The sequence below is a fragment of the Dermacentor variabilis genome, chromosome 5 (genome assembly GCF_050947875.1).
Source record: "Dermacentor variabilis isolate Ectoservices chromosome 5, ASM5094787v1, whole genome shotgun sequence".
Lineage (NCBI taxonomy): Eukaryota > Metazoa > Arthropoda > Arachnida > Ixodida > Ixodidae > Dermacentor > Dermacentor variabilis.
This window is the reverse complement of record NC_134572.1, coordinates 129,441,795-129,469,777: the sequence shown is the minus strand read 5'-3', so window position 1 is coordinate 129,469,777 and position 27,983 is coordinate 129,441,795. Positions and strand designations below refer to the sequence as shown.

General features: G+C 42.8%; 1 protein-coding gene across 4 annotated transcripts; it reads left to right on the top strand.

The window, feature by feature from the left end:
* On the top strand, positions 1-27,803 carry mdlc (RING finger protein mdlc). Of its 4 annotated transcripts, none has more exons than XR_012828557.1 (10): positions 1-155; positions 1,030-1,103; positions 4,195-4,293; positions 4,877-4,984; positions 5,125-5,234; positions 7,518-7,624; positions 14,364-14,547; positions 19,056-19,162; positions 25,149-25,331; positions 27,615-27,803. XR_012828557.1 is itself a non-coding variant. In XM_075693503.1 (10 exons), the coding sequence occupies exons 1-9, from the start codon at positions 26-28 to the stop codon at positions 25,262-25,264; spliced, it is 1,035 nt and encodes a 344-aa protein (XP_075549618.1). In that variant the 5' UTR covers positions 1-25; the 3' UTR covers positions 25,265-25,278; positions 27,615-27,803. The 4 variants fall into 4 exon arrangements, 3 of the variants coding, with proteins under 3 accessions (XP_075549618.1, XP_075549617.1, XP_075549616.1); XM_075693503.1 differs by having other exon boundaries at positions 25,149-25,278; XM_075693502.1 differs by having other exon boundaries at positions 25,149-25,306.
* The last annotated feature ends 180 nt before the right edge of the window (positions 27,804-27,983 follow it).

Below are 27,983 nucleotides of genomic sequence, written 5' to 3'. Positions count from 1 at the left end.
CGGTACGATCCACTACTCGGCAATAATGGCGTCGTTAGCGCCGTCCGAGAGCACGAAAGCTTCCGAGGAATCGGCTAAACCAGTATGCAAGTTTATAAGAAGGCAATGTTTCAAAAGAGGCAACCAGAGAAAAAGGAGAGGAAGCAGCGAAGAAGGTAAATGTAATAACCTATGCTTTATAATGAATAGTAAGTAGTATCAAAGTAACGGAACCGTATTCCGTATTGGTAAACAAAGGCGATGCGATGCGTTTTTATTGTGCGAAATGGCACAATAAGATATCTTTTAATGGAACAATAAATCTTGTTATCTTATATAGGTTTTTAGTAATCTTAAAATCGCGTCTTAATGCTTGGCTAGAGCTAGAGCTCACCGGGAATTAACATCAAATGTGTATTGATGTTACAATGATGTATGTGTTCGGTGTCTAAATCGCGTTATCTCTAAATGCAAATAACACGCAGCTAAACAAAAAGCGAGGTCGGCGCTGCACAAAGTGCGTCCCGATTGCGTTTGCAGAAGTGCAGGTGGCTGTGACAGCACAGAGTTTTGAATATGCGTAGCAATTGTTCATTAAAGCTTGCAAATCAGGGTCAGGAGGGTCACATTTCATTTACTGCAAGTTTTAGTCCTTACTGGGTTGTTGAGATTACAAGTCGTGATTTTCCGCCTCTAGTTCGAGGCGGCGCGCCGCTGCCTGTGTACTCGAAGCGTATTACTGGTAAAATATATTGGAACCTCAAGCAAAATGGGAAGAGCATGCCATGGGAAGAGCATGCCATTATTTCTCATTTGTGACGCTTGGGCATCAGGATACGCACGTAAATTCTACGCTCAGAGCCAAAGTGGCATTTGATTAATTGTCTACACACTCCAGCAGAGGATAACTTTATGTTCTCAGTGTTGCGCCGATTTCATTAAATGGCAATTTCATTACATGGCATCAGATCTTTTGATGTGAAAGGGTTACTACGGTAAGGGTAGTGCCATAGCTTAACATATTACGAATTGGCTATTTCGTGTTTTTAGCCAGCAGTGAAGATGAAACGCAAGTTGTCAAGAAGGGAAAGAAGTTGGACCACCTAAACCCAATGAAACAAGGGGTGAGCATCCACTTTCATCGCTGTGAAAATCTAGAAAACACTAGTGGCAGTAGCTTTCTACTAGAGCTCACAAACCACTAGTAAGGTTAACATGTCCTTATAGAAGCACCAAGAACCTAATGAATGAAAATTATACAGCATTATATTTTCATTATATGCAATCAACCTGCAAAAGCAATTGTGTGATAAGTGTTTTCAATACCAACTTGACATCCCGCTCACACGACATATAAAATTGTGTGTGTTTTTTTTTTTTTGTAGAAAACAGTGCTTCTTCGTATACATTACACCACTGTGGAATTCAGTCTTTTGAACTAGTGAAAAAGGCCCTGCAATATCGATTTTGATAAGTTGTGAATGCGTAGTCTGGTACTGAGGTGCATCTCCCCACAAATCCTCTCCAGCAAAAAGGTCAATGCACCTTTTTATATTATGAGCAGTGTTATCGCCAATTAAATGTTGCCGCTGCCAAACATGCATGGCATTCCCCTCCTTTTTGCCATTTAGTTTGCCATGCTTCACCCATCCTCACACTGAGCTTCTTGTACAGGCGTGACCTCAGTATCGTGTGGCACAGCCCTCTGCAGAGCTATATATATCCTCTGTTACACCACCAACCTCAGAGGTCATAGCATAAGCTTAGTGGTGGGTAAACAAACACCAGACTGGACTCACAAACATGGCCTTCCTTATCCCCTTCAGTCACAGATTATGATTAAGCATTGATCGGCATGTGAAATTTACATAATTTTATGTCAAGGTGCTGGAGACTTCACTGAAAGCAGTTGGGAGTGGTAGGATGACTGGGCATTTTTATTGAGTCATCTTAATTGCAGAATAATTAAATATTTATTTATTGTATGTTAAGTCACGCCATGTTTCTTTATAAGAAGAATCGAACCACCCACAAGCATTACATGCACAAGTTAATTATTGGTTGCAAGCATTGCTAAAAAGGAAACACTATTCTTTTTGCAATTGCTACTGAAATGCCCCACGCCAAACATTTCGTCATGCAAAGCAGTGCCTTCGCCAAATCGGTCGTCTGACAATGGATGGATAAGTGACAACTAGTGGCTGATGCTTGCGTGCAGACTCCCTTTGAGGTGCATTTCATGCAGCGTCCTTGACTTGTCACTGAGTGTGGAGAACCAGCGCTGACCAGGAGGCACTATGACAGTTTGATTGCGTAACTTAAATATTGTGTTTACATCTGATAGACCGGCCACAAAAATGGTAGCACATTTGGAAGGATAACGGATACACATGTGTATCAACCTTTGCTTTAGCCCCAATGCATCCAGCGAAGCTTTGTCAATGACCATGCACCATGCGAGGAACGCATGCGCTCCCACATTCTGACATGCCAGTGCCCGGTTAGGTTAGGAACTGGACAGGTACACTTCAAAATAAGCAGGGAAGTTGTAAGTGCTAAATTGTTGCATGTGCTCCTGGAAACTGCTTCCTTTGCATGCTAGGCTTGTGTTCCAACTCTGCTCTTGGCACTTGAAGTTTGAGCTCTGGTTGCTCATTACATTGTTATTGCTAACAGCGAGCACTATAAACACAGACGAGGAAGGGTACGAAACACGAGCGCATTTCCTTATGCGCTTGTGTTTCATCTCTCTTCTTCATCCGTGTTTATAGTGTGCGCTGTAAGTAATAATGCAGAGGTACTGACTCGCCCAGCTAGCTACTGTACTACTGCCCATTGCATGGCACACATTTGTGTGCCTCATACCTCTGAATGTGAATGTGAGGCAGGAGACCACATTATATTTCCTTGATGCGCAGCAGCATTAATGCATAATGTGTTCAGAAAGCGACACCTTTCAATTGAATGACAGAAACAGTATATGGGACCAAGGTGTCTGTGGCTTCTATTTTAACGTTTGTGGTTTTGTCAGACGAAATTTTAGCAGCGGCCACTATGTGGCATGCTGATCAAACACTGTAAATGCAATTCTCTGTGATGCGGTGGGGATTGTAATGTGCATTTTTTTAAATATGTTGTTTTCTCTCAAATTTGGTTACATTTCAGTCAGATCTTAGAATTGTGTTAAATTTGCATTTTATGTAGTGAGCATGCTGTGTATATGCATACGCAGATATGCACGTGTGTCTATGTGCGGTCACATTCTCTGTGACTTTAGCGCGGGAGCCATGGTTCGAGTAGGCATCTGGAAAAAGCTGGTAGTACCAACAAAAACTATGGTTCGGTCGTGACATTCCAAAGAGGGACACAAACTTTCAAGCACTTTTTCTTTCTGGCTTCTCATCAAGCTTGCTCGCTGGCTGCAATTATAGCTAAATGTTTTCCCATGATGCATAGGTTATTCATATTAGGATAAGGCCTTATTTAACCTTGGGTTGTAGTCTGGCCTCCAGGGAAATGAAAACATGTCTCATTCCCCTATTATTGCATGCCAAAACACTACAGCAGAGACACACTGAGGAATATGACTGCAAGCAGGCATTGCAATTTGCTTCACTTTGTTCTGAGAGACATGAACTCTCTGTGGAGTGCAGTTTGGATATGGCTTGAAGGTTTGCAACTCATAGATACTCTGCAGTCTTGCACTGAAATGCTTGTGGCCATCTTGTGGATCATGTAATTCACTTGTGCTCTCTGAACACAAGTGGATGGGACTATTCTGCATGAACACTGTGCTGGTACGGAATAGCTCGTGAAGTTCTGGGTTGCAATAAGGTAAAACTATTTCACTTTGTTTTTATTCCGAACCCACCATTAGCCCTCTGTGATTGGTAAAAATTCTTCAGTCCACACCCACAAGGGTGTGGGCTGAACATTTTTGACCAATCAGTGAGAGCTAATGGTGAATTTGGGGGTGGTGGAGGTGGAGGGGACATAAATTAAAAAGAAAAAGTGTAATAGTTTTACATTATTGCGACCCTGGATGAATTGAACAGACCTCTAACATCTCTCATGTTTAGTATGTTTGGAAGCTACTTGAAGTGTAACACAGAATCATTTTATGTGTGTAAAAGTACTCTGCTAGAGTTTTTCAGTGCAGTAAGCGTTTGTTTCTGTTTTCACTGACATAGGCTCCTTTGTGTGTTTACAATATAGACGTTTACAAAGAAGACTACGACCTATACAGCTGCTGACAGCGACAGTGGTGATGAAACCATCAAGGTTGGCGTGTCCTACAAGTCGCGGCGAACTGCCGTGAGTCCCGGCAAATGAGCCACTTGTGATTTCAGTTCCAGAGCTGTGTTTATGTTTAATCATTTTGAGCAAACCTCCCACTATTATAGGTGTGTAGAATATTTTTCTACTATACTTTTGTGTAAAGTATCGATAGTGAAGTGCGGTAGCCAAGCCCGCTGCTTCTGATGCTGAATTATTTTTCTTGGAATGTTTTGAACAGTATATTAACAAGTGTATTTGTGTTGAATAATTTTTATATATAGGTATAGGTATTGTAATATATATACATTTCACTTATATGAAACTCCGTATATGTGGTAAATAAATGAACTTAAACTTGAAGTATTACCTTCTCATAATACATCCACAGCAAAGCATCATCTTGTAACTGTTACGTTTGGTGACGTCTGTGGGCTTCTCACTGCACTTGCACTTATGGCATGTGGCGTGTAAATAACAACAGGCTTCCTACCCACAGCCTTCTGTTGACACAACTGCTTCTGCAGGCTTAATCACAGTGTGCATCAAAATAAATATACCTGAAACTTCTACTCTTGCACTCATTCTATGAGCTTCTCTCTTTTTCTTTTTGCATTTCAAGGAGATGGAAGGACCCAAGGATATGGGTGCCACAGCTGTCCTTGAAATTGATACAGAGAAGAGCAAGGATGCTCAAAGCATATTCGAAAAAGCACAGCAAATTAACAAGGTAAGCCATTCAGAAACTGTGAGGAAAATCGTCAGGGGCATTTGCTGAAGCAGTCACTGCTATCAGCAGCAACTGCAATGTTTATTGGTGTATTTAATGATATGCACATAAATGATATCCAGTGATGGCAATCTTCCCAGGAACTGAAAGGGAAGGCGGATGACAAGGTTTATCGAGGAATGAACAATTATGCGCAGTACATAACAAAAAAGGACACGGCACAAGGGAATGCATCCAGTGGTATGGTTAGGTGAGTAAAAATGATTTGTCTATTTATTTCTTATGCTCCAGTTTAACGCACTTTCTTCATCTGAAGCCTGTTGTCGCACACATTGCCAACTAAACCACCTAAGAAAAATGCGACGAAAATAATTTTGAGGCGCAACCAGCAGGCTTTCTTGTAAAGGGAAACCAGCAGAAGTGAAAGTTTAGTAAATGTGGTCAAATTGCTTGCAATGCCATTGGCGCAAGAAAAGGTGCAAAATGTAATTTCTGTTGTTATGAAGCTGAATTGATCGTTTAATTTCTAAACCGATGTAATGAGCTGAGATGCTATCATATACAACCACATAGAACCACAGTCAAACTAGATAGAATTATTTGGCAAGAGAGAGAATATTTATTGTGCATGGCAGCACTAGTAGTAATCTTCAGCACAGTTCCAGATTTTAAAGCAACATATAGTAGCTTGTGCACTCATCGTTTAAGCATGGAGAGCATCCAGAAAGACTGAGGGCGATCAGTGGCACATAGTTCAGGTTTCTTTCTTTTCTTTCTTTATTTTTTTCCTTATCTTTTGTGATCTCCTAAGGAGTCTGGGGAGATTTCTTTTCTGGATTTTCATTTTATTTCTGTATTCTTTGAAGTCAATGTTGGTACGTTATGGCCACTGGCATTGTGGCAGCCACCTTTTTTGCTTGTTCCAGATCCACAATATTTCTGGTGCTTTTAACTTCAAAATAAAATTCATACCTTGGTGTGGGCTTTATAAATTTATATGTCAACGTGCGAAGGTCAAGTGGAAACATCGGCGCTACACATTGTTACATATTTGCTGTGCTAGACTGTATGAGGTGAACATGTTACCAATGTAGTTTATCTAGCAAGTATCTCTTGAATAGGGTAGTTAGCAGTGTGTAGCAATTGATGCCACACGCAATAATCTGATAGTCAGAAATAGGTTTTGCACATCGTTGAATTATATGAGGGTAATGCTTCGTTGAAAATTTTTACATTGAACTTTTTCAGTTATTATATAACAAGCTTCTCTTGTACTAAGCACTTGTTGCACCACAAAGTTCTTTGTAGGCAGACGACTGTGTATGCCCTTAACTGGCAGCCATGAACATGACTTCACACTGAGTTCAAACAATTTGCATTTAAGGGTTGCTTCCTCATAATCTTTATATTCTTACTAACAAAACAAGAAAAGAAAGGAAGTTGAAAGAATGACAGCTTTGCTGCTAATGGAAGCTGAACACACAGCTGTCACATGATGCCTATGCAGCTCTACCAATTGAACTACAGCAGTGGCTGCCTTTCCACATACTTTCATGGGTACTTATGTACACTCGCCCACAAAGTATTGTGGGGCACACGAGAAGGCGCGGTAAGAATGGCGGTAATGCTGAAACATGCATGTCTGCAATCATGGGAGGACACCCATGTGCAATCATGCATGTGGATGCCACTTTTAGCTTGCATTGCCCTGCACTATTTTGTACATGTATGCATGACCTAGTCCTGGGGGCATTGGCTAAACATTCCTACTGCAAGATTGTGTGTACAATACAGTGAACTGCTAAAATAAAACACACAGATAGTATTCTACTATCCTTTATCACTGAGATAAAGCCTAAAGGCCCAAAGACAATTTTTTTATCACTTGTGCGTTCAATTGATTATATCAGTTACATTTTTCTTGTATAGGCAGAAAATATTTTCCAGTTATGTAGGCTTTATGAGTGGTCAGGTGTTCTCTTGAGCTGTGGTTTGTACTGTACACATACGAACCTACCCAAGAAAGTGGAGAGAGGGACAGCTGCCACAGCAGTTTGTTTAGTGAAGGATTTGTTGGGTTCATGTGATAGTTGCTATTTGTGCAAAAAAGACAATTTGTTTGCTTTGAAATTGCAGTAACACTTTTAAAGTTAAGGTTACATCAAGGTCCAGCATAAACAAAATGATGCTACAAATTCAGACAGCATTGCAGAGGATAAGATATAATTGAGATATGCGAAATAAACAAAAGGTATGTGACTTGAAAAATACCTTTCTTTGATGTAGTCTATTGTAGTCTCTCTATTTATTTGTTTATATATATATATATATATATATATATTTATTTATTTATTTATTTATTTATTTATTTACAAATATGCTGTCTCATTACGAGACACTGCGGGGTGGCGACTATAATTACTTACATTTGCAATAAATCATAAACACACAAGCTTCAGTGTCTGTTTTATGCGTGGGGTTGTGTCTAAGAAGCATAGAGCCTCTCAAACACCTTTTTTCTTCTCATATTTAGAAAAGGTCCCATAAGAGCTCCTGAGCACATTCGTTCGACTGTCCGATGGGACTACCAGCCCGACATCTGCAAGGACTATAAAGAAACTGGGTTCTGTGGATTTGGAGGTAACCTTAGAGATTATTACTGCTAACACCAGCTGCCAGTGAACAGTTATTTTTGAAGCATGCGACTCTTTCATTAGGATTCAAACTGTCAAACTTGTGTAGCCCTGCCAATTGTGTTGTGCCGTATGATTTGACAAACTGGATCTTTTTTGTTGAGCAACACCATTGACACATTCAGGTAACAATGCTTCTGAAAAAGCTTTTGTGTCACTTAAATCATGTTCTGGAAGTTTAATCATTTACATGTACTCTATAGTACTCTGTGCCTTCTACCTAAGCACTTTATCCTGAGGTACTTACGGTTACATTAACTTTGTATACAATACTAGCTCGCTGTTAAAAAAAAATACAATTTTCTTTTATAAGACAAGGATCTAGTAATGGCATTTGCCATCACAGCTTGTTGACTTTTATCAAAAGCTTCTGGCCGCAGTTGCTTGGAATGTTTGATGATACATGTTTATGCATGTACAAAAAAGCAGACCTAATTAATTTTGCAGCCCTTTGCGATTAATTTTTTGCAATTAATTTTTTTTGTGATTACTTTTTTTGCAATTGAATGCAATTCATTGCATTCAATTCACATCCTATGTAACACATTAAATGCCAAATGCAACGAAATTGTGGACCACATAAAAAAACAGTTTCAAATAATTTAGACATACAGTAGCCTCTGTAAAAAATTTTACACTTGAAATGAGAGGAAATGTGCTTCACAAGATGTTGCAAAAAATCTGTTTTTCATACCAAAACTGAAAAAAAAAAAACCGCTGCCATCCCCATTTGCCAGTAGAGAACCATCATCCAGATCATCTGCTTCCCTTGCTTGTATATCATTCCCATGTATCAGGAAACAGGTCACGCATGTCTGCTAGCCACGGAGTTAGTATACTCTGCTAGCTGCTTCGTGTACTGTGCCCACACCGTTGCGCGCCCTTGAGCGATGTTCTTTTAATACAGAGTATTCTCCAAGTCAAGCCGGTTTTCTGTAGCTGGTTATTTACATTCAACAAGCAGAGCCTTTATGTGTTCTCTCTCCGCTCGGAGAATGAGAGTGTGTTAGGGTCACCAAGCTAAACGCGCCGATATAGTTTGGCGCAACGTGGGCACGATTGACGTGTGGCACAGTTACGTTACGTCGGTGAAAATTGGACGCTCTACAGTCTAGCGTGGTTGACGCGGGAATAGAACGTGTCCTATGTCACGCCAGAGCTGCTTGAGCAGAGTGCATAACATGCTAGCTTGGCTGACCAGCAGCATTCACTGAAGCGAGCATGTTGAGTCTGCGCCTTCGGCAAACAACAAAGTGCTCGCTTCCTATGCACGTGTGCCCTTTCGCAATGGTAGCAACTGATCGCTGCGCTGCTGCAGGTCACGTTTAACATGCAGGGTAATATTTTGGTGATCGTAGCGTCTCCGACATTATGTATTCGACTTCACTAGCCACTGCCTGGCATGCAGCGTTGTGTACTTGACAGCTATTGCTTGTGTTCGAGTACCGTATGTGCTCAATTCTAACACGCCCACAATTGTAATGCACACCTGTTTTCCATGGCCAAAAAAAAGGGAAAAAAATGCCCTCAATTGTAACGTGCATGTCTGTTGCTACTTAAATAAAGAAAAGTCCTTTATAGTGCTGCACACCTCATTCTTTCATACAGGAATACAACTTTTTCTCATTTGAAGAAAGAAAGATTTATTCCAAATACACTAATGTTACAATAAATAAAGTCGCCGTTTCGTCCGAAAGGCGAAGCATCAATTACGATAGCAAATTAGTAGACAGCTATACAAAAAGTAAGGATAGTAGTTTTATCGGCTGTATAAACTTTTAAATATTTGCTTACTAACTAAATTAACAAGCATGGTGTTATGCATGCACAAGCAAACATGAACATGTTTCGCGCAATCACTGCAGAGACTCTTTATCAGAACGCTAGACTGGGTAGCAGGAGCGAGTGAATTGACCTTTGTGCAGCCTCTCTCTTCAGTGCGCACTAAGCGCCGAGAACACAGCGCGGTGTGCCTAAATGCTTAGACTGTGCCTACACCGCAGATTGCTTTCAAGATAGAGGCTGTGCGGCCACGCCGTACATAGCAGTCGCTGGAGTAGAAAGCTCCTGTTTGCGCCAGTCCCACACGCAAGTTCCGGGAACTTCGAACGCCCGTGATGCAGCCCGATTTCCGTCCGTCTGCACACACATGATCACTTTCGTTTTAATTGTGGCATTGTGATGAACTCAGCATGTATTTGCAGACTGTACTGCCATGCTGATAGAGCGAATGCGGGAAACGGAAAGACCAGGAAGATGGACGGTGCACTAACCTACGCACACATACTACAGCACATGGAGGAAGCTGTGGCAGCTAGGCTCGAAGCGTGTGTGGGCGTATGAAAGGCCCATATGGTTACGCAGATTTAGAGTCGTACTTGATCTAACAGGCACGAAGTTATTGGACTCGTTTTATCGGAAAAGGAGCTCGCGCTAGATTCAACTAAATACAATACATGCTTGAGCACCCGACCGCCACACAATGCATAAGCGCTCTTGCAACAGCTCATATCATGTGCAATGAGAAAGCACGCTGAGAGAGACACCCATAAATTTGCAAATGTTGAGCGAGCGACGTGCCTGGGTGTAACTGAGAGATCAGCAGTCATGTATGCTTCTGAAACTTTCACCGTATCCGCATCACATACCACTCACCACCAGGTGCCTGCGTCATCTGCCTAGGCACTATTCAAAGGCTGCTAATAAGAAAATTAGACAGTTACCAGCCCTACTGCTTTGCCCAGATTACATTGATAGTACTGTATTTACTCGCATAATGATCACACCCCTGAATTTTGTCTTCAAAATTCGATTTTTTTTATTTCCCGTGTAATGATCTCACCCCGAACTTGTCGCAGCGATAGGTCGTGTGCCAAGTCTAGCTAATAATGATCGTGCTTACCATCTGTCAAATGCTACTTGAACGTCTCTTCAAGACAAACCAAGCGTTCTGCACACCAAACATTCTTAAGCAGATGCACCATTTCATTTCTTTCATCACTTTCCGCATATCCATGAAAAAAAGAAAAAGCTACAACCAAACTTGCCTTTATTATGTGTAGACATTATAATGGTTGTGGTGAACAACAACAACACCAAAAAAGGCGCCTTTCGATTCTTCTCGTCTGCACTCGTGGGCACGCAACAAACTGCAAGCGGCAACGATAGCAGCCACGTTTACACTAATACGTTAGAAGTGTAGCCTATTCATACGCCGATGCTTGTAACACAGCTAGGTAAGATATTCGCCCATCCTAAGCGGAAACATGCCGTATTAGGAGATTACTGAAGACAAATGCAGTTTCCGCAGCATGCCCGCCATGTGTTTCTGTCACTGGCAGCTAAGCGCGCCCATCTGTTTCTGTCCCCTCAAAGTGGACATGGCTACGTTATTGCCGCAAACTTGCCAATATTAACAATATTATTCATTACTGAAATGGAAGAAACTGTTTCAATGCACGTAATGTACTCACGAGAAGAAAAAAAAATCGTGTTCAGCTTGCTCCGCCGGGCGCCATTTTTGTTTTGGTGTCCTGCACTACATACAGCGGCAGCTGCCTGTTTGTTGACCTGTTGTCATCCCGCAGCAAATGCGGAATGAAAAAACTTTTTTTTTGCGGGAAATTTAACACACGTAATGATCGCACCCCTGAATTTGCGTAAATTTTTTTGTCGGAAAAGTTATCGTTATGCGAGTAAATATGGTATATGGTAAGCATTTATAGGCACTTTACCCCAAGTGAAATTTCGTTGCAGTTGGCCTTTAAGTAGGCACTTTAACACGATGCATCTGTTCATCTTGACCACACGTATAAAATCGGAGAATACTAGGCCAAGATGAACTTGTACGCAAATTCATTTTATTTTTTTTTGGCTATCACTCAATAGAATCGGCTGTCAACTGAGTGTGCAGTGTAAATGAACACACATTATATGAAAAATGCAATCACGGACACAAGAGAAAATACGGACACAAGTAAAACGAGAAGGACAACAGAAGTGCCAATTATTACCCAAAAGGTCTCACAGTAGCCACTGTGCAACCCTACTGACTTGCTCCTGCCAACTTGCTCAGCTTTCAGTCATTCTAAGAATGAGGACACTTCTTTTCTTCCAATCCTGTAATTTTCCTGCTGTAACATCTTCAAGCGAAGTTTGGAAATCGAAGTAGAGGATAAATAGCTGACCGAGTGAAGCAGCAATGCTATCAAGTAACAGTGACAACATTCCTTGCAGTGTTTCTTTATGATATGCCTGCACTCTCAAAACAACACTTTGCAACGCTGCCTCAGATGGAAGTGACTGTTGTACAGTTGACTTACGTTAATTGAACACTGACGGGACTGACCACATTGGTCGAATTGTACAAGACCAGAAAATACCAAAACACACTTCTGCTTCATTTGACAGTATCAGCCCTGATTCCAACATGTCCTTGAATCGAACGTGCACCCACTTTTTATGGGTTAAGAGTAGATAACTAACACATAAATGACATTGGAACTTCTAAACTAAGTATAAACCAAATTAACACCCGAAATTTTAGCAATATATGTGGCATTTCTCCGGTTCTGGCAATAAGAAAAAAAGAAACGAAGCCAGCGAACTTTCGTTTCACAGAATAAAAATTTATTTATATGAAAGTTACCCGAATCTAACGTCTGGCCGATTTTTGCAGGTGTAAAGTAATAAAATAAACAAAATATTTAACATGCCCCTCAGGTTTCCAGTTAGAAATTTACCTCCACAGAAGAAGTAGTTCTTTTTTTAATTAGCTTTCATAATGAAAGTGGTGCATCATAGTCACCATTTACACTTCGTTGGCCACGGATACCGAGCACACTTGAGCGATCACTTATAGAGATGCTACTAATATAACTTTCACAAGATTTTATGTGACTTTCCGTTAGACTTGTCGAAGTATGTGGCCGATGGCGTTCCTGGCACTCTGCGCAGATAGCAAGCTTGGCACAGCACCAGAAACGCTGGCGGCCATATTCGCCGATGCATCCGATGCCGAGTTGCATGAAGTCTCACAGAAGTGGTAGTGTCTCCAAAAGTGATTGACCAAGAATACCAGTCCTGATCATAGTCAAACACGAAATGAACCCACAAGCAGCCTTTAAAAAAGGTGCCCTGTCGCCATCTTCTGATGGCGATGATGCTGCATCTGACGGCTCTTATGGTAACTTGTTGGCAACACCGTAAATGCAGTTTTAGTTTCGTATCGGATTGCGACATCCAGGTAATTTTTGGACCCATTTTCCCTGAAAAATGGTGCGCATTGGATTTGGATAAATACGGTACTTAATGTCCATCGTCTTCACTCTCAGGCAACACTTTATCACTCTCTATGAAGAACCACAACACGCTGTCCTCCGTACAGTCCATAGGGCATTTGATATTCTGTATTTATCAAATGATTTAGGTATTTATCTTATGATCGCAAACAGGATGGTGGTCCGCACCTAGACTAACTACTTCGCTAGTTCATACCGTGACGCATATGATACTCTGGAATGCCAAGAACATGTGGTCGGACCGATTGCCACTAAGTTAACATGTAAAATAACACATCACTTCAATGCGTTTTGATAATCAGACTGAAAGCACCGCATCACTATCATCTTGCTGTGCGAATATTCATTCTGTCAGTGTCATGGAGGAAGGAAATAAACTAGGAAAGAGCATTACATTATGCAGTAAGCCTTAGCAAACGAACTCTCCATGAAGCCATTGCCTTCGCTTTTTCCCTCGCGGTATTGGCCAAACACATAACCTCTGAGACTAGGCACATTGGCCAGGAATGTTTGGTTCCCAGTAATTTTTAATTGATGTGCACCTATTTGGTTTCTCTGCTGTAGCTCTGCCACCGGAGCGGGAGCACTAAATCCTAATAAGAGTGGTTTGTTGGGCGAGTTGGTACATAATACTTTCCTTTCTCTATGTCTTGCCTCACAATATTTTCTCATTATCCTATCCATTTGCTAGCACATACCCTTACAAAGTACTAAATCCTACCATGCGCTCTGATGTGCTGATCACGTGCCGGGACATACTGGCTTCAGTCGTGTTGTGCTATGCTCCCTCCTAATCCTTTCCTCCCTCTATGGTCGGCATCCATGGTTGCCATTTTTTGACAGCAATGGCACTGGCTAGGCAGGCTCTTGTAAATGATGCAAAGACTGCTCTGGTTTTGGTTTCGTATTAGATTGCACTGACCCAAGCAATTTTCGTACAAATTCTCCTGGGAAAGAATGTGCACGTTCGAATCTGGTAAACGTTGTAAAAATTAATTTAACATTGTAAAATCGTCTTGGAGCAGGCCACAAATAGGCCTTTCCATCAAGCGATGATGTGTGTTCGATGTATTCACTGTAACCAAAGTGCTGCTAATATGGATGCTGCTGCTATTGGAGTCACCACTACAGTGTCATAATTGGGTGCAGGCGTGTGCATGATTATGAGTCAAGTTCGAATTATTCGGTGAAGGATCATTTCAAGATCGAAATAACGAAAGTATGGTCCCACATAAATGTACGGGTGCCGGCCCAGATCTTCGATTGGGATCAAATGAACTAAAAAATCGTATTAACCGGAGTAGAATTAATGTAAATCTACTATACTGCTTTTTCATTCAAATCCTGATTGTGCTAAGTGAGACATTTGTTGTCTTTGTCCATCAGACAGCTGCAAGTTTATGCACGACCGATCTGACTACAAGCATGGCTGGCAGCTGGAACTGGAGATGGAGAGAAATCAATATCGTGAAGAGGACACCAGCCGCTATGAAATCAGCTCTGATGAGGAGGACTTGCCTTTCAGGTGTCTCCTATGCAGAAAATCGTTTGTGGACCCTGTTGTCACAAAGTAAGTGGTCTGTTTACTGGTGTTTTGCATCTAGTTGTCAAGTTCAGTTTCTTGTATAACACCTTTCTTGGCTAGTGGACATAAACTTGTCATATTTCAGATAAAGACAGATTGCAGAAGTGTTCAGTGCCACAGATTTAAGAGTGCTGTTTCTTGGGCGAGTTGGAATTGCACTCTGGAAAGCGTTGTGCTTTATAAACACAGACAACCATGCATCCTATTCCCAGCAATGGCAAACATGCTTAACTGCGTTTAGTTCAGCATTAGTTTGGCAAGTAGTACAGTGACTTGCATTTGCAGCAATGGTGAGTGTACTGACCGAACCAGGCTGCACATCCTGAAGAGGTATTCTTCACCACAATGCTCAGAGAAGACTCAACGATATGTGGGAATCGAGCACTCAACAGCTGTTGCTTCATTCACTGGTCACTCAAGACATTTATGGGGGATGAGTGATGTTTTTCTAAGTATACCCAGAACCAAGTAATGGAGCAAGTGGCAGCAGCTTACAGGTGTACCTAACAATCCAAATCATCACTCATTGTTGTGAGGTTGTGTCATGCACAAATTTGCTCACGTGGGAGCTTATTCAAATATGTCCTTGCTTGTTGCTGCTAAAATGACAGTTGCAGTCCTGAAACAAATTTGTAGACGATAGAGGCATATGATGATGACTACTGGAAACAAAAAAATGAAAGAATCTAATTTTTTGCACTCATAGGGGCACTTTGTTCACAACAATTTTTCAGCCAACATTGTGTGTTTTTATCTGTCACAAATAACAATTTGACACGATGCTACTTGTTGCTAGGAGACGCGTAGTACCACTGTTGCTTCTTTTCTGTTGTCTCTTCATTTTTTTCCCCTTCATTCCTGCCAGGCTGGCTGAAAATGTTTTTAGTGCACTAAATGTACTGCTAAACAACATAACAAAATACTTTATTGCATACTCATGCGTTTACTATGTTTCGTGTTGAGTTGTGCCATATTGCAGTGCATTTTCATATTCCAGCTACTTTGTTTGTGTAAACAATGTTATGTTGTGATTTACTGAGATTTACTGACACATTGTTTTTTCCTAGACATACTAGTCATATTGTTTATCTAAACAGTGCTATCATGTGGTTGACTAGGCCTGTAGTAAGGGACACTAAAGAGAATTGCTGAATTAGTCTATATTGATAAGGTATTCTCGAAGAACTCTACTCTTGTTAATTTCACACAAATAGGTTGATTATTAGAAGACAAAACGGCAGTCAATGCTTGCTTCTTGAATTTCGCACCAGAACTTCAGAGCCGATACGTCAGTGTGACGTCGTGGATTGCAAAGTATTTTTTTTTTCCAATTTTAGCCGTTGGTGGTAAATTAAAAGTTCCTGAAACTTTCAAACTTCTGTCTTTGGCTTCTCTAAAATACAATGTTACCCGCCGTGGTTGCTCAGTGGCTATGGTGTTGGGCTGCTGAGCACGAGGTCGCGGGATCAAATCCCGGCCACGGCGGCCGCATTTCGATGGGGGCGAAATGCGAAAACACCCGTGTGCTTAGATTTAGGTGCACGTTAAAGAACCCCAGGTGGTCAAAATTTCCGGAGTCCTCCACTACGGCGTGCCTCATAATCAGAAAGTGGTTTTGGCACGTAAAACCCCAAAATATTATTATAAAATACAATGTTGTCCATTTCTTACCGATAAAAATTTAACTGGGCCCAAGCAGACTGTGTCAAAATCTAATGACATCACATTGAGCTGGTGCGTCACAACCCATTTCATTTTTGCACCTTTCCTGGTTTACCAGGCTTCATCTCACAGTAAGAGTCACTTTTTTTTTGGTATTCTGGTGGCAGGGTAATTTACTAACACAGCTCAAATCATATTTTGCTTTAGAGTCCCTTTAAGCTGCAACTGTATGGGAGTGAATTCCTGAAGGGAGGTCAGACATTGGCCAGGTGTTGTAAAACATCTTTAACCGGCCCTTCCTTGCTTTGCGGTGCATTATTCTGTGAGCTGAAATAAACAATCGACAGATACTTTCTTTAATCCCAACAGACAGGCTACCAACAAACCTTGGATGTCAGTTCTTTAAAAGGGCTTAACCCTTTCTGGTCCAATAATTCTTGCAGGAATTGTAACAATTTACAAGAAATACCTTATTGACTCGCATAATGATCGTACTCGCGTAATGATCGCACCCCTGAATTTTGTCTCCAAAATTAGATTTTTTTTAATTTCCCGTGTAATGATCGCACCCCGAACTTGCCGCAGTGATATGTCGTGTTCCAACTCTAGCTAATATTGATCGCGCTTACCATCTGTGGAATGCTACGCGAACTACTCTTCAAGACAAACCAATCGGGCTGCACGCACCACACATTCTTAAGTAGATGCCTCATTTCATTACTTTCATCACTTTCTGCACTTCCATGACTAAAAAAATGCTGCAACCAAACTTGCCTTTATTATGTGTAGGCGTTATAATGGTTGTGGTCAACAACAACAAAAAAGGCGCCTTTCGATTCTTCTCGTCTGCACTCGTGGGCATGCAACAAATCGCGAGCGGCACCGATAGTAGCCACGTATACACTGATACGTTAAAAGTGTACCCTATTCATACGCCTATGCTTGTAACACAGTGAAGATATTCACCCACCCTTGCGGAAACGTGCCGTATTAGGATAGTAGTGAAGGCAGATGCTGCAGTTTCTGCAGCATGCCGGCCATGTGTTTCTATGTCACTGGCAGCTAAGCGCGCCTAAAGCCCCTCCATCCACGCGCCACCGCCGCTTTCTTAAGTAGCAACAACCTTTGTTGTGCGCCGCCTTTTCCCCTCACACCAAATCCGGTTCCGGTATTTCCGGTTCCGGCATTTCCGGTTTAAAAATTTCCGGTTCCGGCGTTTCCGCTTCCTGGAGTTGCGCTGTGGGAATTTCCACTTTGACTGCTGTTGGACGATGGTGAGACGCCTGTGCGTGCTTAGCAGAGCTGTGGCAGTCACCATAAGAAGAATGCAAAGGGGACAAGCTGTGTATTCCGCTGAAGTAGTAGTACGCGGTCGCTGTTTTCCAAATGCATGAAAAACGGCAGTGGTCTCCAAGCGCCTAGGCACAACATTCCGCTGTACGTTGTCGCTCGTGCCACAACCCGTCGCAGGTTGACGCGAAGCAGCGAACACGAGCAGATCGCTGGTTACAGCAGGCGGTGGTTCTTGGATGGAATCGCATTCACAATTTCAACCGCAGCTCGTGCAATTAAAGCCTCTCCAGCGACGCGAAAGTAATTAACGCTAAAAAACAAAGCGCCACTTCCACTCGGAACAGGAAGCTGCAGCTACGTAAGTTCCGCTTGCCGCCGAAAGCTAAGGGGGTGAGTGGGAGAGGAGCGTGGAGGAGGAGGGCAGGTTGGCGGTACTTAACCTGGTCGGCGGAAACTTGTATGGAGGGGCTTTAAGCGTGCCCATCTGTTTCTGTCCCCTCAAAGTGGACATGGCTACGTTATTGCCGCAAACTTGCTGATATTAACGATATTATTCATTACTGATACAGAAGAAACTGTTTCAATGCACGTAATGTGCTCACGAGAAGGGAAAAAAATCTCGTTCGGCGCGTTCGGCTTGCTCCGCCGGCCGCCATTTTTGTTTTGGTGTCCCGCAGCAACCGCGGGACCAAAAAAATTTTTTTTTCTTTTCGCAGGAAATTTAACTCGCATAATGATCGCACCCCTGATTTTGAGTCAATTTTTCTGAAAAAAAGAAAAGTGCGATCATTATGCGAGTAAATACGGCATCTAACATAAAAAAAAAAAGAATGAGAGAGAGAGATGCCAGAACTAATCTTAGAAACCTGAGCATCAGCAACGCTAACTATGTAACTTGTCAGTTTGGTGCCAGACGTAAATATGGGTCTCTGCGATATTTCACAAATGTTCATGCGTCGCATCACCCATAGATTAGGCTTCTGTGGGGTATCTTGGTGGCATGCTGCCCGAGGCTTATCACTTGCGTTTGGTGGCATAAAAATGGCCTTCAGATGTTTGATGGCCATACTTCGCACCATTACGACTGTGAGATAAGAACTTCAAAGACCCATGCACTTCCTCTAACGCCTTAATTTGTTGCCGGTCCATGAGAAAAACCTTTGATATTTTGCCAAAAATGTGCCCTGAGAATTTCTTGCCCATCTTTCATCATTAGGATGCACAAAATATAAATTTCTCGATTTAGTGATGAAATTTGTACCAGAAAGGGGCTTTATTTGCATAATGCAAATGACAGCTATTTATGCACATGCCTGCTTGACTCGCTACCCTTGAAGTTCCACCACTTGCTATTACTAACTTCAGTTCCCAGAATAACCAACTCATTGTTTTAGTTTAACTTCACGTGTGTGAAGTGCCATTTATACAGTAGCCTACATCACTTGATTCATGCAGCCTCGTCACTCTCTTTACCTGGAATTAGACATGATGACAATTACTATATGCACTCAGAAATACAACTTTTTTTTATTTTGCAGGTGCAAGCACTACTTTTGTGAAAAGTGTGCTTTGAAACACTACAAGAAAACAACAAGGTGCTATGTTTGCAGTCAACAGACCAATGGTGTTTTTAATCCTGCAAAAGGTACCGTACTGTGTATTTCCTTGCATAAAATAGGGATATTATTGTATTAACCGAATTCATAGCTGCATTGCATTTCTATCATCAGATTGATCGTCAGTTCACTCATGTTTATCTGGCTGCATTCTTTTTCTGCTACTTGGCCATGGAGTGAGTCTGTTTCCTGGTTAAGGATATCGCATTTAAACAGTTGCCTAATATGTTATAGAGGCATTCCATGATGTTAAGATTGAGTGACAGTTGCGCTTGTTCACATTTTGCAGCTCTTGCAGCCATTAAGTTTGATTACCTCAAATTCATGTTTGTTTGCTTACCAGATTAGATTTTTCTATGACTTTGCCATCTTTACGCACCTTGTTTGCCTGTGCTGATGTTTAGTTTGTGTAAATTTGGCTATTTCCTGCTTTTTGCCAAAGTAATCTTAATCACAATTTGTGAAATGTGTGTGTTAACTAGTCCCGTCGCGCATCAGTCTCTATAACCTTATTCAGAGTTATAGTCAATATTTTTAACATTCGGACACAATTGCTCTCCGCAAAATCTTCCTGAAACATGCTCCTAGTTGTTCGTTTCTTGCAGGTCAGGTTCTGTTCTTATGCTGGCACTACAGCTCAAACGAGTTCACCAAGACATTAAGAAACAGAGGTTCTTAAACATGCTTCTTATCTGGAATGGTGAAACTTGAGCTGCGTGAACAACTTATTTTTAAGTGTGAAGGGAGCTTTTTCATTTGTTTGTTCATTCATTATTTTATTATTTTATTTCTGAAAGTTCCCGTGAACAGCCATTGCCTTAGTTAAGGTGCACTTACAAGAATTCCGGCAGAAACCATCTTGGCACGACTGTCAACATTAATGCAGTTAGCATTGAAGCAGTGTAATGGTAATTGCCACCGCTGAAATATGTCATGTATGAGGTGTCTACTGCAGCTGGGCTCCTCTCTCATACTCATACACATACACACATACACACACCCACATACCATACACATAACCACATAACCAGTGACCCAAGTTGGCATGAAAGAGGCTCATTGAAGAGGGGCACATAGCGTGTGTTACATACCAGGGGGTTATTCTGTAAGTGTCCACCTAGTGGACATGTCCATTCTGTCTGCTGCTGAAGTACCGATTGGCTGGGGACGCTTTGTCTGCTTCTCATGCGTGCCCCAGACCAGTCGATCAGAAGTCCAGCAGCAGACGAAATGGACATTTCCACGAGGTGGGCACTTGCAAAATACCCTCCTTGGTGTCCCACGTTAATCTGGCAGTAGGTTTTAAACCTAGTTTCCTCAGCACAGTAGCCCAATGCTCTACCCTGTGGGGTCTCTCACCCGTGCTCTTGGGACAAAGGAATGACAACGCAGTAGTGCAAACAATCACGAGGGCATTTATTGCACCTTTCATAGATCAATGCCTGCTAGCTGAGTTGCTATCTCCAAAACATGCCGATGGGCGCGCAACAAATCGTAGAAGTCCGTCTCATCGTGATCGGATAGCGAGCGAATATGTTCGCCCCATGCTGGATTCCAACGTCTGGTTGTTCGCGCATATGGTCACGCGAACGGTGGCCCGTTCGAAGGAGGCCACACGAGACGCGGTCTCGCAGGAGCCTGGATCGGCGCACGCGCGGCACGTCCGCGCTGCTTTCCGTCCCCGAACCAAAGAGGAAGAGCTTTCTCCTTTTCGCGGCCAAGTAACCCCACGGTAGGCGCCGTTAGCAGCGCAACACTTGCGCCATCTCTCGCACTACGCTTCAACCACACCGACCGCCACGGGCCCCAGGCCACTTGGCGAAGCCGCATTGCAGGAGACAGGAGCTATGCGGGAAAACCAGCTATCAGGGGACGCGTGAGAATCGCGCATCCCCACAACCCATTAGGCCATGGACTACCCAGTGACACAAGTTGGCATGAAATAGGTTAGTCGAGAAAAAACGGAATAAGACACTCACAGACTGACATACCACAAATGAGGTAAAGTTTGCAAAGAATACTAATTGCATTAAAATGTGGAACTGAAAAGAAACAAGAAAAATGGGATATGTACAAGCAAGTGTAACATAACCTCAACTTAAACATATAGGCAGAAATCAGCCAAAAGTTTAAACATAAGAGTTGTATTGCCCAGTGGTGATGCGCATAAAACCATTTGCTGCATGCCAAGAAGTAAAGAGCATTTTGCCAAAATATTTTTCACGCAGGCACACACAAAATAAAGCAACACTTGTGGGCCATTCATATTTTGTCATAAAGTACACTATGAAATCAGAAGTGAGCTGCAAGAGAGCATGCATTTTAACTAGAACTACAAACATTGCTGCAGTTTACACTCATCGCCCTCCCGTATAGAGCCAGTCCAAATGGGAGCTGCGATGGCCACATTCGAATGGTTGTGAGCTGCAAAAAACATCTGTGTAATTGGTTTAGGAGCACACTGGTGAACCCCAGATGTACTAAATATGGAGCCCCACACTACATCATCTCTCAGAGCCAATTTGTTGCTTTGAAATGTTGAACCAAATGTAGTAGACTTCCATTAAGAGCGCTTTCGCATGAGCACTTTCCCATAGTCCTAGTGAAAGAAAAAATTGAATCAATACAAACCACTCATTCGATTAACTCGTTCCATACCACACCCATTGGGCGTCGTTAGCCCGCTATTAATGGTTTGAAATGCCGCTTTCGAGACCTTTCACGTTGCTGATGGACATACTGTGCTATCGCACGTGAAAGAGAACTACAGTCGCCGACTGATTTTCCGGACTCCAAAAATTCGGACATGCCCGATTATCTGGTGAGCTTCGCGGCACCACCATTCTCCCCATAGACCATAATGTATAACAACTGCCGAAAGTTCGGACACCTTGCAACCTCTCGTCTGGTTTTTCTGACACTCCTTGAGCCAACTTGATCGAGAGCACCATGCACCGACTCTGACGGGTGCATGGTTCGACTTGCTGAACGCCATTTTTGTTTTGAGTGAGTGAGTGAGTGAAAACTTTTATTGAGTCTTTCAAGAGTTTCGCGGTTACGAGGTCTCCGTCGTCTTCATCTTCTTGGCGCTGGCGACTTGAGACTTCTCTTCAGCAAGTGTGGGCCCCTATTCCAAGGCGCCACTGAGTCGTGCTGCATCGCTCGCGTGCTGCACTAGGGCCCTTTGGGCCGTGAGCTCGCTGCTGGTGAGCCGACTCTCCCATTGCTCCGCACTCGGGTGTTCGTGTTTGTGGAATGCTTTGTTGCATTCGCACTCCCAGGTGATGTGGTAGAGTGTAGGTGTGGCACCGCACCAAGGGCAGGTCGCCCTGTATTGTGTCGGAAACATCTTATTGAGCACGTGTAAGTTGGGGAAGGAGTTTGTTTGTAGTCTGCGCCAGCTGGTCGCTTTCTCCTTTGTGAGGGCTTTGTGTGGTGGCGGATATCTAAATCTAGTTCCTCTATGTAAGTTCAGGGTCTCTGCGTATCCCCCCTTGCAAGCCTGTAGGTGGGTCTCCGGTGTTCTGAACGGAGCGGAGCCTACGATTTCCAGTAGTGCCTTGCCTCCTTGCTGCCCCACGGAGTGGGGCAGCAAGGAGGCAAGGCACTACTGGAAATCGCCGCTCATCATCATCGTTTCTGCCTGGTTCGATAGAGTGGCTCTACAGCAGTTCCGGTTTCAGCTTAGTAAGCCACATCAAGGCAATCCAGCAGCTGATTTGTTTCTTCGCGCGCGACTGTGCGAGCAGGCAGCGTTTTTCATTTGTGCGACTGGTGTCGGCACGGTGGTGTTTGCTTTTTGTGCTGTGTCGAGGTTTCGGTGATCCAACGCGGCATACGTAAACATCGCGTCAAGTGTCTAATGGCGCCGACAGTGCCTGCGCAGACTGCGCTGGGGAATGCCGGCAAGCGGGTGCCAGGAGGCCGAAGATTTGTCGCCTTCCGATGCGCTCCCTACTGACGCGGAAAATGTTCTGCCGAGACCTGCGCAGTGGTTGCACTGCGATTTCGGACACCGTCTCATTTGACAGTTTCACAGATGGTGACACTGCTGTATTGACATGCGCAGAACTCAACGACGGCGAGATCATTCGTCAGGTTTCTGCTGCACCGCCGGACGATGACTCCGAGTCTGAAGATGACGCACCATGTGCTACGCTGCCGTCGTATGCGGAGCGTGTACAAGCAGTGACTGTGCTTTCAGCCACCTATGGTGACCGTCCGACCCTCTCCGAAATTCAGGCTTATCTGATTGCGCGTAAACGGAACAGCGTGCAACGGCGCATTCACGATTTCTTCAAGCCTACTGCCCAGCCCAAATAAGTGCGTGGAAATAAAAGATTTCATTTTTCTTTTCTTAATCTGCTTTTTCGGACACCTGTTTATTCAGACATTTCCGCAGTCCCCGTGAGGTCCGAATAAACGGTCGGCGACTGCATATATATATATATATATATATATATATATATATATATATATATATATTTTCTGAGTACACTTCTTTCTTGTCTGGTGGTAATTTTTGAAGGCACCTTGTGCCTTGAAGTTTCACGATCATCAAAGTAGAAAGAAAAATGGCCGCCTCTTGGAGCGGCACGTGCAGTTCGAAGATCTCGTTATTCCACTGCGTCTGTGGCTAATTTTACTGCTGGATGAAACAGCAGCGAGTCTGAGGATGCTGCCTTTTAGTCGGACTTTGACTCAGAGCGACAACGATGCAAACCAGCTCGGAACATCAGTGGCTGCAGCCCAGCACGCCCAAATGTAGTAGTGCTTGCAGTTGAAGTTTTGCAGTGAAATACCTGTTCAATGAAAAATTTTGATTTTTTCGGAGATAGTGCCTATTAGATGGCAATGCATTTTGTATATGTAGTAGATTTTGTTACATTTATTTCTTAGTAGATACAAGCATGTCTTTACAACAAACTTTCTTCAATTTTATCCCGCAATCTTGATTCTGGCAATTTATATCTTTTTTTATGACATACATCTCGTTAAATCTTTTATGCATGAAAAGTGCATTCATTCAGCCTTTTGTTTATGTATTACATCGCATATTGAGTGCAGTAGATATTCCAGAAAAAAAAAACTGGCGTAACCTACAAAAAACACCTACTTTCCCCATGGTAGGGAAGTAGTTAAGCAGAAGTTCTGCAACCGTACTGGCACCTGCTACTTGCCTCAGCGGGAGGCCTGTATCGGTGTACAGTCGAACATGGATATGAGAAATTATTGGATGTAATCAAATTAAACGAAAATATGTCTAACTGATATCAGCATGCAACAAATATATGCTTCTACAAATATCGGATATAACAAAGCTACCTATTTATGTGTCGGATACGACTTTGTTATGACAAGGTTCGACTATACTTCTACAAGACAAATCTGCTAGCCACACGAGATACGAATGGTGTTTCTTGGGACACAACCATGGTAGCATCGACAGTGATTTGGAAACTTGGAGGGCTGATAGACTGTGGAAACAATAATTAAGAAGATCCTTGCTATGCCACTGCATGCTGGTAATTAGGTGGGGACTCTGCCTAGGAGCCACAAGAGCCTTGCACGATGCAGCTGATAATGCCCTAAATACTTTGATACATTTTGCTAAATCAGTAACGTGAAAGCCATGGATAATTTTTTAGCAATCTAGGTGAAATTTCAGCAGTTGTGACGGTGCACAGATTTGCACAGCACCAACAAGCAGCGCTCAGTCTAGCTTGAAAGGACATAAAGCAGTGTTTTACGTCATACAAATTCAATAAATATCTTTTTTTCACGTCTTCATTTTCGTTTTAGTGCTGTTTTATTTATGTATTTTCTTTGTTGTGAATATTTGGGTGCGCCACTAATAGCAGATTTGGCGTTCCGTGGCTCAACTCTGTTAAGACAAACTTCTGACACTGTCAAGCTCATCTTAATGAGAGTCTGCTGTAATTTGATTTAATTTGTTTGCCATCTCAGCTGTAAAGTTACTGAAAACTCCTCTGAGTTTTGTCTGTGCCTTTTCAGAAATAATACAGAGACTGAAGAAAGCTAAAGAGGAAGGTGAACAAGAAAGTGAAGAGGAACAGCCAAAGGATGACCCACCACCTGCAAATGACGACGACGGTGACAGTGATGACTGAACAATTCTGCTCAGGTACCCGAGCAGAAAAGGCTGGCCACGTGTACGTGGTTTTCATGGGGCTGGAGGTGCGAAAGTGTTGGTGGCCACTCTTTAAATAAAGTGTAACCTTATCCAGGTATGCTGAAGCACACTCATGGATGGCAGACAGCAAAACAGAATGACAAACATCCACTCTGTGATGCCAGACAAGCAACTGTGGTAGAATGCTGTTGATATGTTTTTCAGGATGTTGTGGAAAAAAAAAAACTTAATCTGAGGAAGAATCCAAATCGCCACAGCAACTTCAGAAACAGCTCTCAATGGCTGCCAGTACAGTGATGTCTCAGCACTCGTACTGTGGCTGGAGACAGTGCATACATGTGTACATAATTAAGGAATGCGTATTATGTTCCATGACAGGGGCTGCTTTACACGTTTAATATGCTTCACCGCACAATGCGGCTGTGTTGCGGCAAAGCTGACAATGAAACCAGCAAGAACCACTTTTGCACCGAGAAGCACTTATTGGGACTGACAGTTGCGTATTGGCAGCATTTAGGGGCCGGGCTCACTGGTGGGGCTTGACATGCTTAACTGACAGTTGCGTATTGGCAGCATTTAGGGGCCGGGCTCACTGGTGGGGCTTGACATGCTTAACTGCGAGTATACAATTACCGTCTTCGTAGCAACATGTGAGAGCGAATTCGCCTCTGCAGCACTAAGTTTACATGACCACCCATTCAAACACAATGCAAGATGTGGAAACATTACATGATTGCCGACGTACCAAATGCGAACTAAGTATATAAGAGGTAATAGGCTGTAGTTTGTTACTGCGAAAATGTGATGTAGCAGCTGTGAAAACACCACAGCGAGGAATGTATGGATGGGGTTCCTTGTATCACAAAAGTGTACCACCGGCACGCAACTAGGCATATTGCGGTACCATGAAAAGAAGTTATGAGCTAAGAAATGATCCGAATGTGTTGGTTTTCTTATCCATCATACTTTATCAGGCACAGTATTTTGTAAAAATAATTAAGCTTATTTAGCAGATACACCCATAAGTGCTCGGGTGAGAACACTTGCATTGAGCATCGACAAATACTGACAGGTTCCCATCAGGCTCGCTTGGTACGTCATACCGTAGCATTGATTGAAATGTGGTACCTGCAACATTTGTGCACGTACACATTTTTGCGCTCTTCCTTCCCACCATTTGCATTCACATTGCTCTGCACGTGCAGGCTGCAAGATTTGCGAGTGTGTAAAGGAAATGTGCAAAAATATCATGTAGAATCCAGACACCGTGCGAATTAGTTTGAAGTGAAGCATTATTTGGTGTTTGTGAGGAATGTTGTTTGTGTTCAGTGACCATTTGCAAGTGTAGAGCACACAACAAAGCAGGACGCGCATTTACCAGGAAACTCGTCACGCTGTGTAAAGTTGTGATGTTGCAACACCATAGGTATGAGTGAAAGAAGTCAATCTTGCGCACTATGCACTGAACTGAAGTAGTCATACACACGGTGTTTCTCAAAGTACCTGTTTACACTTTGCAAATGGCACAGTCCTCTTACACTGCTGTCTCATCACTGCATACTAGTGCCACCTTGCTTCACGTTTATAATCAAATATGCACTCCCACTGTCACACAGCCAGTGAGGATAATTCAAGCCCTGGCTCTTTGTGACGCATTGCACAAGACATCAGCTGGCATTCCTAAAGCAGGGGGAAGAGGCAAAGAGAGCTTCATGTTTTAAAAATGTACAAGGAGTGAAAGCGAAAACAGTAGAGGCCACTTCTGAAAGTTTTCACAGGGTGGCCACATCTTGCATGTAAGCTGCATACATTTTCAGATTCTGGGAAATTCCCAAGTGTTTGCTAAGGGTGTCCGGGAGTTCTTTAGGTAGCACTAAATTTCCTTCAAAGTTTTCTCCCTGGAGAACCATGAAGCTAGTCTCACGATCACACTAAAGTTTCCTGAACATTTCGTTCATTACTGCTGTTTGCTGTAATTGATTAAAGGAATCAAAGAGCTACTGGAGTCTAAGAGATTTGTTTCATGGTGCACTAGTAGTGCACTTGTAGATCATTGTTTCTTTAAAATGCACATAGTGGACCCCAGAGTGCACATACATTTTGTTTGATATTGTATTTCGTCATTGCAAATGCACTTTAAAATTTTTTGCCTTTATTTTGGTCAAGTTTGGCATCAAATTACTTCAGTCATGTAGGTGCATGTGTCTTCGAGAAATCGTCATTTGCAAAAGGGTGCCTCGTGTTTGGGTTTCATTGTTTTTTGCCCCTTCATTGTCTACAGCGCTGATTTCCTATAATTAACATAGACCAACTTGTTTTCCTTATAGGCAAAAGAACATCCAAACACTGGAGCTTGTCAGCTGGACGTCGTGCCTAGAACAGGCATGGTTACGGCACTGTGCATGCAACTTTGTAAGGCTGTTGTTGCACAGCCTGGATGTGTATACTTTCACTTTCCATCACTACGTTGTTGTCCATGTGGATTTTATATTATAAATACATCACCCTGTTGGCAACCTTGGTGCTTATTTTTTTTGATAAACTTCCTTGATGCAAACTTGTTTGGAGAATGCAAGAGGTGGATTGTACGAAGCACCCACTGCAGAACCTGTGCCGGTGAAGGAATACAAGCCGTAGCTGCAGTGCAGGTGATTGCTGCAGTCACGCCAGCTAGGTGTAACAAGTCACACATGCGA